This window comes from Heliconius melpomene, chromosome 18 (genome assembly GCF_056956725.1).
Source record: "Heliconius melpomene rosina isolate 202511_hmr_F chromosome 18, ASM5695672v1, whole genome shotgun sequence".
In the NCBI taxonomy this organism is placed as follows: domain Eukaryota; kingdom Metazoa; phylum Arthropoda; class Insecta; order Lepidoptera; family Nymphalidae; genus Heliconius; species Heliconius melpomene.
In genome coordinates, this window is record NC_140406.1 from 12,854,857 (window position 1) to 12,867,680 (window position 12,824).

General features: G+C 31.9%; 1 protein-coding gene across 5 annotated transcripts in view; it reads right to left on the reverse strand.

Annotated features, from left to right (window-relative positions):
* The window catches only part of bt (projectin protein bent), a 97,610-nt gene that overhangs the window by 1,872 nt on the left and 82,914 nt on the right, over positions 1-12,824 (reverse strand). For all 5 annotated transcript variants that reach the window (XM_085202319.1, XM_085202316.1, XM_085202314.1 and 2 more), the window contains 23 exons: positions 12,469-12,588; positions 11,994-12,158; positions 11,671-11,841; positions 11,195-11,311; positions 10,827-10,992; positions 10,478-10,638; positions 9,944-10,102; positions 8,731-8,769; positions 7,893-8,100; positions 7,241-7,427; positions 6,684-6,838; positions 6,188-6,340; positions 5,758-5,884; positions 5,456-5,555; positions 5,016-5,181; positions 4,445-4,569; positions 4,089-4,284; positions 3,831-4,000; positions 3,481-3,599; positions 3,014-3,161; positions 2,413-2,579; positions 1,606-1,744; positions 1,346-1,454 (listed from right to left, as the gene is read on the reverse strand). In XM_085202319.1, the coding sequence (XP_085058445.1) occupies positions 1,346-1,454; positions 1,606-1,744; positions 2,413-2,579; positions 3,014-3,161; positions 3,481-3,599; positions 3,831-4,000; positions 4,089-4,284; positions 4,445-4,569; positions 5,016-5,181; positions 5,456-5,555; positions 5,758-5,884; positions 6,188-6,340; positions 6,684-6,838; positions 7,241-7,427; positions 7,893-8,100; positions 8,731-8,769; positions 9,944-10,102; positions 10,478-10,638; positions 10,827-10,992; positions 11,195-11,311; positions 11,671-11,841; positions 11,994-12,158; positions 12,469-12,588 (3,367 nt within the window). The remainder of the gene's footprint in view (positions 1-1,345; positions 1,455-1,605; positions 1,745-2,412; positions 2,580-3,013; positions 3,162-3,480; positions 3,600-3,830; positions 4,001-4,088; positions 4,285-4,444; positions 4,570-5,015; positions 5,182-5,455; positions 5,556-5,757; positions 5,885-6,187; positions 6,341-6,683; positions 6,839-7,240; positions 7,428-7,892; positions 8,101-8,730; positions 8,770-9,943; positions 10,103-10,477; positions 10,639-10,826; positions 10,993-11,194; positions 11,312-11,670; positions 11,842-11,993; positions 12,159-12,468; positions 12,589-12,824) is intronic.

A 12,824-nucleotide genomic window follows, 5' to 3' on the forward strand; every position in this document is an offset into this window, starting at 1 on the left:
TAAATATAACCCATTGCTACAAAAGCATTTATGTAACTATTGAAATTCGACATACCGGCCTTACCGAAATAAATTACTTTAAAATGATATAGGTATAATATAGCAAATTAAATTACATTATATTTTAAATGCTCTGCCTAGGCTTGTTGAAGAATAGATAAGATACGAAATTAAGATATAAGATATAGATAGAAAGATATATTGATATTTTTGATTCAATATATCAATATTTTAAATAACTGATATATCGATACAAAATTTCCAATATGGGAAATTGTATCACATTGCAACCGATATATTTTTTTGCAAATTTCTAAAAAACACGAAAGCACCCTTTAAGAAAGGTTAACTCGACTCGGGCCTCGTGTTGTAAAATGTATTGTTTTGCATAATGTGAAATGTGTCTTCTCTATTTAAATAATAAAAATTTAAAACTTTGTTTCATATATATATTTTTTTCATATAAAAAGTATCATATATTATAAAATATGATATTAGATCAATTTTAAATAAATTTCATATATTAATCATTTTACATTTCAAAATTTGAAATTTCATATAAATAATAACAGAACTTTTTAAAATTTTATGTTTATATTAATATATTTATACAGCTATCTTACGTTAAGTAAATAGCTGCACTCAAAAATCCACGGAAAAAGCGTGAAGATAAAAAAAAACGCACCTATGTAAGTTTTAATTTATACTTTCATTTAGAACGTAACGCCAGCGCGATTTAGAAACGATCAACGCCATCTATGATTCGTATTGAGAAGCACATTTATTATAATGTTATCAATAGTTATTGTAACATAATATGATAATACTTTATTGAAGTAATGAAATGTTAATATTAAATTGTATCTTTTTTTCTTCTATGTTATAAAGGCCTTATAACTAAAAGCGATTTCTTACAGGCAACCAATAATAGAGTATTTAGTTCATTATAGATTGAAGAAATGTGGGAATATATATAGTATATATATATATATATATATACTTTATATATACTTTATATATATATATATATAAATGTGTGAATAAATATATTTAAATATAGTACTTTCATACTATTATAATATTTCATTTTTTTTTTCTGTGATGAATTTACAATCAATTCTTTACTTTTAGCAAATGGCTTAATTTCATACTAAGAACAATGTGTTTTGATTGTATTCTTTAATGTTAAAATTTTGTTTTTTTTTAAATTTATTTTTATATATAAAGTATTTTTTTCTTTAATATATAATAATAAACAATAAGATAATTAATATAAATTAAAGAACTCATCTTATTGTCTATATAATAATGTAGTCAAAAGTATTTACTTAGAATAAAAACAAACCTGCAAGACAACGTAACGGGATCCCCATCGGATACAATTTGTGACTTGGCGTGATCTACGATCCTTGGCGGTTTGTCACTCTTTAGAGACACTGCAGCAGTGCCTTCCGCTGTAGATTAAATAACACGTTAAGATATCAAAAAGTCATAATTAAATATTGGAATCGCTAATTGGATCCGCTCAGTTAAAAAAGCAGTGTAATATGTCATTATTACTTGATATTTTGTCATGATTTTTTTATTATTAAAAAAATATAGTACCTCGAACGGAAACATTGCATTTGGTCTCGACTTCTCCTTGACTGTTGATAGCTTTAAGGGAATATACGCCTTCATCTTCTGGGAACACCTCATTTATGGCCAGTGACGCTACACCGTTCTTGTATTTCAGATCCACAACCTGAATATAATTGAAATACAACTAAAATGAAAGAATTAATATTGAAAGATTTAAGAGAAATTACTATTTAGAATAAAATTTCAATAAATTAAAGACAAAAACAGAGGGTAAAATACACAGTTGTACAAATATTAATGTTTAAAAATGTAAAAGAGAATGCGTTACGACGCAACTATTTTTTGTATTTATATAATTTAATGTTTATTATTCATTTATTATTAAATGCTGCATTAAAATTATGTTTACTTCATTTTAACATCTCTTATCATTACGATAAAGATCATCACCATAAAAAAATAAATGTTTAATTGCATCAATTGTGGTTGAACATTTTAATACGTAAGAAATTGTTTTAAATTTAATGTTAAGTTTTGAATAAAATAAGAAAAATACTGCATAACAAATTCAAACATCGGAAGGGACAAGATGGGAGGGAAAGGAGACAGTAGGGGTAGGCTAGGAGGAAGATGACATGTTTGGACCTTGGAAGAGTGTAGAAGCTTTCCGTTCTTCGTTCCGCATTAGACAGTAGTAAGGGCACGTTTTAAGGACGTTGGGAAGCGCACGGGCTAATGAGAGATCACATATTGAGTCGGAGGAGGGAGGATAGGGAAGTACGGAGAAGACGATGAACATTGCAGAAGGATAAAAACAAACACTGCACATACCTCAGATGAGTGCAAGGGTTTCCCGTCCTTGTACCATTGCACACGCGGGTCGGGGTCGCCGCGCACCGCGCACGACAGCAGCAGGGGCGCACCATCACGCGCCGCGAGCGCGTCGGGCAGTGCGCGCGCGAACGACGGCGCACACATCGACGAGTCTGACGCTGGTACTGGAGAAATAAATTATTATGTTATATAAATAATTTATTTGTCCAGTGTCATTATTGCGTTATAAAACAACATAGAAGAAAAAATAATCAATAATATTGTCGACAATGGTCGATTTACTTGTAGATATATTCCAATACTATACATTGCTCGTATTATGAAATAAATAAATATTAGAGTATATAAATAAAAAAATAAAAAATAAATCTAGTTAAGTGAAATGGTTGCAAATTGCAACAATATATTAAATTGAAGTATATTATTATAGAATTCTAGATTTGAATTTGGATCTTGTGAAATGTCCTACATCACCAACATCAACACCAACAATTTGTCAGTTCAAGTTATAATATACTTTAAAAATATTTCTTCTAATCTATAAAAATATTTTCTATTGTACTAATAATACTAATAGGAAATTCTGATTTATACTCACAAACTAATTCCTTCGTAGCACTACGTGATCTGGAAGACGCGTCAGAATCTAACTTAGCGCCATATTTCTTTTTATTAGGTTCCACTGAGCTCTGTGGCGAGTATTTTGGTCTGGCCAGTGAAGATTTTGATGGTGGGTCGATTGTAACCTGCGAAAATATTTATAATTTGATTTTTTTTAAGTATTTCTATTTAAAGTGGCTCGTGTTTTTTTTCTAAATGTCAAAATTGTAATTAAAATATCTATGGTCCGTCATAATTATATAGACAAAATATGATTTAATTAAAAACATAAGACTATTCACAATATTAACTATTTAATTTCTTAGAAAACAATCCACTACCTAGCCAAATTACAAAATTGAGTTGTACCTATCAAACATATCTATGTCAGAATGTGGAGAAAAAATACTTAAAATTAAATTATTTAATGATATGAAAAATGCGGGAAAATAATAAAATACATACTTTAGTCTTGGTAATTATAGGCGTCGGCGCAGGTTTCAAAGGCTTTTCTATGTACCTTCTTTCACCAGAGTATAGAAGGTTGCGTGCTAGGATAGCTTGTTCCTCACTTACTACTTCACCTGGAATACAAATATATAAAATTAGATAACAATTTAAATAAATGTATTTAAGAGAAATAGAGTATTATTGAGTCTGGGCGGATGTACAAAAGTGTGCAAATGTCTTTTTTATATTTCAACGTTTTTTATTTTACCCAAACGAATTAAAAAGGTCAAAAGATTTGTTTTTAGAAATAATGAGAAGGCAAGGCAATATCATAAATTATAATAGTAAAAATATGAACCCCCTACCTTCAACAATTACAACACATGATGTTTCATCAGTGCCGTGCACGTTGGTCGCTATACATGTATATTTTCCTGAATCTTCGGGACGGCAGTCAATGATCTCCATTGTGACAACGCCGTCTGAATGCGTCATGGCGTAGTCGTATTTGGATAGCTCGCGTTTGTCTTTGTACCTGAGGGTTTAAGAATGTTAAAGCTATAAAAAAGAAAGACGAATATACATAACAAAAAGTAAATAAAACGTAACTATAAAAAACTAACCATTTCACAGTAGGCGTGGGTTTACCACTGAGACAACACAACAGTTTACAGGTGTCCCTCGCTTGCATGACGCGCGGCCGCAGCTGGAAGGTGAAGGAGGGCGCGGTCTCGCTGGTCTCCTGCCAGAACGTGTAGGGCAGGGCCTCGCGGCGACGCGGCGCCTCTGATACGTGGGTGCGTTGGACTTTAGGTACCGCTGTGGAGTTTAAATAGTGTTTAGTTTTCACTTGTTGTGATGAAATAAAAGGCGTCTAACAGTAAACGTGACCTACATAAAACTTCTGCGTTTGATCATTATATTACTAGTAAATATATTAATTTTTGTTTATTTTGTGTATTGTTTTCATATAACTTACGTTGCACATTAAGGAAAACGACCTCTTCTCTGAAGCCGTAGTGGTTCTCCGCACGTATGATGTACTCGCCGCGGTCCTCGAGACGAGCGCGGTTGATTATAAAGTAATAATCGTCGCCCGCGTACCTGTTTCATAGAAAATAAATTAAGAGAATAGAAAATAAGATATATTTTGATTCACAAACAAAAAAATAAACACATGTATGGATATAAAAAAATTGACCAGGTAGAAAACTATTTTTAGTTAGGACCAAGTTACGTAAAACTAACTATTCAGTTATATACTATTCCCTGATAAACAAGGTATCGCACCATCGACGAGTCGTGGTTTGCGTATTGCAAAAGTTAGCGACCACGACTCGTGGCCGTACTGTACTATTATTTAGATGGTCAATATTGGAATGATTGACAATGAGTGAATCGGCGATTTGTGTGCCATTTGATAGTATTTATGCGAAATGCGTGAAGCTTAGAAATCTAAAACAATATTTTCCCACCAACCAGCCAGATACCTAGCACCTTTAGTTTCCATTCAAAAAGCTAGTGACCACAGTCTACTCTTTACCACTAACCTCTTCATGTATTTGACGGATTGTCGCAGTTCCCTGTTATTATGCGACCACGTAATGGTGGGCGCTGCTACGGCTATGATGCGGCAGTATAGCTTCACGGACTGTCCTTCGTAACAGAATGCCGACTGTGGTTTAATAACGAAACGCGGTGCTGCTTGACGACGATCTGAAATGATAAAATGACAATTTAATAGTGACTTAATAATTTAATAATAAAATTATAATTTTATTGGATCGTTCGAATTTTAAATAGGGAGACGAATAGGATATTTAGCAATTAGTAAGAGATAGAACAAAAGATGAGAATGGTGTATTCAATTGGTGGTTTCTATTCGTTTAATAAAATAATAGTATAAAAAATAAAACAAACGTGATTTACTTTATGCATTTGAGTGTTTTCAAGAATTACAAAAACAAATAAAGTAAAAAATAAAGCTTACCGAATTGTCCGTCGTAAATCTTCCATTTCTCGACAAGCAACTTACGTAGAGAACTGTATTCGCTGAGGCGGCCGATAGGCAACACGAACGACGACCAGTTCTGTGGTAACAAAACATACATTAAATTAGCATCTTAGTTACAGTGCGATCGACTAGTCGTGGCCGTCCTGAAGTTAGCCGAAGATGGCTGTGTAGATACCACGACAAAGGCAAATATTTTTTAAGACTACTTAAAAAAAATAAAAAAGATTAAACCGCGTCTCTTTTAAAAATAACAATATAAGTTGTAAAGTATAACAAACCTCGTATCTCTCTCTGAGCCTGTCCCTCATACGTTGGTATCTGCTAGCCTGTATGGTAGTAGTGCGCGAGCTGGAGTCGCCCGCTAACCAACGATGGGCGAGACACTCGTGCGCGGTTAAACGCTTCCTATAATAAAAAAATATGAGTTAATTGTTCAATAGAAATTATAAATAAAAATAATATTAAAAAGTATTTAAGTTACCTTCACACTGTCTCCTCAGGAAGGTAGGGTTATGCAGAGAGGACTTAATGTTAAGATACCATGTTACCCACGTTAAATTATTTAAACATTTCTTGTTGAGTAACAGAACTCAACGCTACGCTATGTCTTCTTACCAGAGTGACGGAATATATAACCTCATCATATATCTTATTATCTAGTTCATAAAGTTAAAATTTACCATAATTAAATAAAAAACAAATACTAACTCCTTATTCTTAACCAATAGTCGTCTGATGAAGTCCTTTGCATCATCAGACACGTGCTGGAAGGCTTCCTCGTCGAACTCCCAGTCGCATGCTTTAACATTTTTCAGTGTCTCTATGTCGTTGTTACCAGCGAACGGTGACAGACCCGATAGCCTGGTAGATAAATTAGATTTTATATTATAAGCAAATAAATATGTTACATGTTAACGACTTTTATAATATAAAAAAATGGGAGTAGGCTGAAATTTGTTTTATTTATTTATAAACTGCTTACGTCATATAAATTTCATGACTTTTCGACCACTACCGCTTTTGTCACAGCTATAAATTTCCTTCCTCTCTCTGGTCACACAATTTCTGACCATTCGACCATTTCCCCATAAATGTGTGACGAAATTTATTTTTAGCCCCTTATTATCTATCTTCTCTTCACAAAACAATATGATAAAAAAACCCTATATGATTAAATTACTAAAAAAAACTAGTTAACACTCACAGTACATAAGCCAAGACACCGACAGCCCACATATCAGTGTAAAAACCAACGGGTTCCCTTTCGACTATTTCTGGTGCAGCGAATTCCGCTGTTCCCGTTGAAATCTTCACCACTTCATTTGGATCTAATTTTGTGGCGAGACCGAAGTCTATTATCTGTGGACGGAGTGCATAGATTAAGTTTTTTTTTTTTTTCATTTTAATGCTACTTTATTAGGTAAGTATTGTACATATGCAATATCGAATTGAAGGACATTTTTTAAATCGATTTTTTTGTGATAATAGGGTTTAACAATTTTTTAAAACTAAATAATTATACCGTTAGAAGTAAATTGTATTTAATTACTTTGAACACTATTACGGCGCGGTTCAATTTCCAACTATACCACCAGTGGTTGTGGGCTCTATCCCTGAACAGAGCATATTTTTATTTTCCCTGTCTACAACTCGAGACGAAAAATGTGTCTTAACAATGAGTTAAAAATAACATAGTATATTAATATTAAATTCTCTCTATCAACAATTCTATAATAAAAAAATTAAAACAAAATAACTTACCTTAACATCAGTACCAGTTCTAGTAGTGCACATAACGTTTTCGGGCTTCAAATCCAAGTGTATAATATTCTGTTCGTGCATGTGTTTGACTCCTTCGCATACTTGTCTCATATAGTGGGCCGCTTCCGCCTCACTCATATTGTAGCCGGGCTCTGTTATACGCTCGAATAGTTCACCGCCCGATAAGCTGTAAAAAAATGATTTAATGTTACTATTTGTAAAATAAGTGTAGATTGACTATAAGTCATTCATTAAATTGAAATTTTAGTTGGAAGAATATTAGGCAACATCATACATTTTTTTATCAGCTTCACGCTGTATCCCGCACACAGCAGGGTAAGCAGAGGGAACCTAGTGTTAACACACTACGTTCCCCACTTTCTGCCGAATTCAGAAGGCATTGCGTATTGAGTGGCAGAACTCAACCCCGCGCTTTGCCTCGATACCAGAGCGAAGAAATGAAAACATAAATGTAGATAAATATTTCATTTCCTCGAGTGGATCGAACACCCCGTCGCGTTATGGTCACACCCTTGTACCGCTGCGCCACGACGGCGTAACATCATACTTGTATGTAAAATTGTGACTGAGAGAGAAAAATATGAGTAATAAGCGGACGAAATGTTCTAAAACTTCTTTAAAAAATACTTACAATTCAAATATGAGCACCATTTCATCATCATCCTCGAAGGCATCGTGTAGATTAATCAATTTACGATGGTGTAATTGATTCATTATATCTATTTCTTTCTTTATTAATTCCTTCTCCATAGCCCCCGTGACCGGGATGAACTTGGCCGCGAAGTAATTGCCTGTGGCGCGTTCCCTACAACGATGTACTACACCAAACGCACCTGTACCTACAACATTTACATATACCTTATGCACGTGGTTTTTCCTGTTTTTAAAGTTATTTTATTTGACTAATTTTTAATAATTTTGAAGGTCTAAGTTATTTTGTTATTGTGCTTTGTATTGATGGTAATAAATATAGGTATAACAAATCGTTTTCTACGGCCTATTAGAGTTTTTTGAACACTATTTTTAGTTTTATATATATTTGCATAAATATTGAAAACAATAAATATTCTATAGTATTACAATAATTATGAAAAGCGCACACCGTGCATGATTTTTTTTTATAAAAAACTATAAGTAAGCAATAATTATACATTATAGTATTTATATAATAATACATATTAAATAAACAATTATTCGTCTATATATGTATATGGGAACATTAACTATTAATCTTTATTTTATAACTTTAATCAATTATATTACTTCAAAACCATGTTTCGAAACGGCTACTATTAAAAATCTGTTATATATGTTATCTGTGTCCCAACGCTAAGCAAGTGATACCATTATAAAAAAATAAACGTATATTATAATAATAATAATTTAAATATTATATATAAATAGTATGCGTGTGAGAGAGAGATGCAGATAGAAAGAGATGCACTACATCGATCTATTCACACACAGACCTCCACGGGGTTTCCGTTTGGAAGCTCTCACGAAGTCACCTGTGAAATTCGATATTTTTCTTATATATTCAGTTCATATTTACTATAGAGTGCTTACAATTAAATTTTATTGATCAATTTAGCTATTTCATGTTGTTAATAAATTCTTTATTTAAAATTTATTCAAAAGTTTTTAAATTACATTTAATTTAACGTTGTATTATCATTAAATATTATAAAAAAATAAGTAAGCATACAATTCTCTTTATAGTTTATAGCAATATGAACTGAATTGCCTTTAACTTACAAGTTCAAAATCGTTCTACTATGTTAGTTAGTGTTAACATCTAATATCCCAAGCAACTTCGTGAGTTAATTTTAGTTTCTACGCTTTATATATCATGCTTGTAATAAATTTACTTGTATCTCATTTAATTAAAAAGCGTTTATAATTTTTTAATATATTTTTTGACCAATTGTATTCCCAATAACATTTTTGAATTTTGATAATTTAGTCTAAAATTATAATTTTTTTGCTTACCTTGTTTCCATTCATTTTACTTCAAAAAAGTAAAGAGGCATGAATATTAAAATCATATGTAATTTTTATATATATGAAATTTTAATTTAATTTATAAACGTAAATATCTATTAGTGAATTATATAAATACTTTTTTATAATAATAATTAAAGAAAAAAACATTACTTTGTATTAAAATATAACTCTAATGTACCACTCAAAGTAGTTATGTTAGACTGATATATTATTTAATATTAAAAGTAAGTATTTAAATGATTACTACTTAAGCTGATAGTGTGTACGAATACTATAATATTATAAAAAACCGTAAATTATTATTCTTGTAAAAAAAAACATATAAAAATGTTATGTTGTGACAACGATTCTATAAATAATTAAACTATTTTAATAGATTAATCTTCAGTATAACCTTGTTAAGCTAAACGAATATTTTAATTGATATATAAAACCACAAAGCAACCCTTTTACTGGAATTTATGTAAAATTACAATTATTTATATTATGACTTAGGTGTGTCCTAGTTAAATTAAATTTTACTATTTTTAAACACAAGAAAAATTACAGTTAAGTAAGAAATAAGATATATACTAAAGTTCTAAATTATAGAGCTATAACTTAATTCCACTGAAAAAAATTCTAAACTAAAAAAAAAAACAAAAAGTCCCTAAATAAAAAACACCAAAATAAACTTACCAATCTCTTCCAATATATCATATTTGTCGTAAACAGAACAGGTTCGAATCTCGACCGGCTGTGGAACATATTTGCTGTATATATCGAACACGTAACTATCGTAGTCCTTGACTGGACCGTGGTCTGCGTTTGTGCGTATACGTTTACCGGTCTCGTCAACTGAAAAATGCAAGAAATAATTAATATTAAATAAAATATTTTAAAAAAGTAATTTTTTTAAATATAATGTCGCCATGGTTCAAAAAATCGTTTTTATTTTTAGGTAATAGGACTATATTCATTCAGCAATAAGTGTAAATATAATACACAAGAAAATTAAAACATTACTTTACGATTATAAATATTTAATTTTGATGTAGCTTTGCAGCTGTACGGGTAGTAGCTATTTATTTTGTTTCTTCTTATTACTTACATTAACTAAACTATCTACTTCAAAAGATAATTTCACCTTTTTTCTTTTAAAATGATGTTAAAATGCGATAAAAATAATATTCAAATAACAAGCTTAAAAAATAAATGAAATCAAAATCATACCAGGATACTCCTTCTTCTTGAACTCCTTCTTAATAATCGCCTTTGTTTGTACGAGGGCAGTGGGTTCACTTGGTTCAGATCGTCCGTAGATGTTTTCAGCATAAACGCGGAATTCGTATTGCTTGCCGGACGCTAAGCCAGTGACAGCCATTGTTGTGAAACTGAAAAGAAAATGTTTCAATTAAATTTTCATATATTTTTTTACGCAACTTGAAACGGAGCGTTGATTATATACCAAATTATGTTATTAAAAAATATATTATATTTTAAGTCCAATAGATATATAAAATTATTTTATCTTATCTTGTTACAAGAGCATCACATCCACACTAGCAACACAATAACCTACCGAGTGTTTCCAACACGTATCCAGCTGGACATGGGATGTTCTCGTTTCTCCACCAAGTAATTGGTGATATCTGAGCCGCCGTCCCACACTGGTGCTTTCCAGGACAATGCCAGGGAGTCCACACCGATGTTGTCGACGGCGGGGAAGCGTGGTGGGTCGGGCCGGTCTGTGGATGAGGTGGCATTTTTGTATACATTCAGAAGTAAAATGTTTATACTGATTAACTGTATAGTTTTATTATAACACGAAATAATAAGTTTCGGAAATAGAACAGTAACAAAAAATTTCCTATCAGTATATAATTTTCAACGAATAAAATATGTATAATCAAAATGATACTATATTAATAATTCGAAATAACAACATACCGCTAATCTCGATATTAATAATAGCAGAGTCCTGTCCAAGTTCGTTCTCCGCGGTGATTCTGTATGGACCGGAGTCAATCTTGCTAGCATCACGGATCGTGAGGATGGCGTGACGCTCTGGAAACACAGAATAAAAAATATTTAGTATTATTACTTCCTTTACACAGAATAAAAAAAAAGGTACTACTTTAAAATGTGTTTAAAATGTTTAAAGTGTTATTACACTATAATGAAAAATATTTTTCAAAAGCACATCTACATGTATACTGTTAGTAATTAGACCAATCCCAAAGCCCATCAAACTAAATCAAAATCAAATAATTCTATTTAAAATAACAACTTAAATATTCATTTAATATTATTACCACCAATTCACTAAAGTTAATGCCTCAGATCTAAGTCGGACCGGTGCAAGAAACTCAACGAGACTTTTTCTTCCATCCGAATAATCAAATTTCCACAATATAAAAACCCACCTTTCCTTTCCACATGATAATGCAATCCGGACTCGATGGTTTCGCCCTCCCTCACCCACGTGATCTTCGGCACCGGGTGTCCCGTGAAGGGGATCTTGATCACTACGTTCTCCCCCTTGTCGAAGTAGGCAGTATCTCGGAAACGCGGTGGCACGTTTAGCTTTGGTGCGGCTATGGAAATAGGATTTGATTAGTATTTGAAATATATATTAAGAAATATCAATAATATTTGATATATAGTTTGGTATTTCTTAATTCAATGGTTCAATTAATTGAACCCAACACTCAACCAAAACCTACGAAGGAAAAAGTACTCTACTTACTCATAATAAGGAGTTCAGCTCTGGTGCTCTTCACTCCTGCTGAATTGACAGCGCGACATACATATTCATCCGCGTCTTCACCAAACACGTCCATCACCGTGAGGAAATGATTGTCACCTTCGCTCCAGATACGGTAACGTGGGCCATTCATTATTTCTCGGGCACCTGGGCAAGAAATATATTTAAACGTGATATTTAGAGTTTATTATAGTATATTGTAGTGCGTCCGTCCACATATAGTAGGGTAGGCATGGGAAATTTAGTGTTAAGACACTTTATTCTCAACGTATAGTAAGACTTTATAGTAAGATGTATCAATTTTCGGCGGAGCTCAAGCTTTTCTTCTTGCCAATTCGAGAAGAGAGAAACTGAAAACCATTGCATTTACAACCATATAATTGCTGTCGTTGTGCAGCACATCCCAATACCCAATATACGTTCAGATGGAATATAAAATATATACTAAGTTACTTACCCTTATACCAACTAATAGTAGGTTTGGGTGAACCAGTGATGGTGCACTGGAACTTGGCGTTGTGGTACTGGATACAGTTCGCGTTCTTTAGCGGCTTAACGATTTCTGGTGGTGTGGCAGCTGGTAATATATTAACATTTTATTAGTAAACGTTAATATTTTATAATTATGATGCAGAAATTGTTTTTTTTTTTTTAATTATATCGATGTATAAGTAAATTTAAAGTCTCTAATAAAAATAATTTCAACACCTCAACCAGTATAGAAAAAAAATCAGTACAACAAGTATACATATAGTTTTTTTACAAAACTTGCCATGTTAAAAATTAATGTAAATATATATTTGCAAATAAATA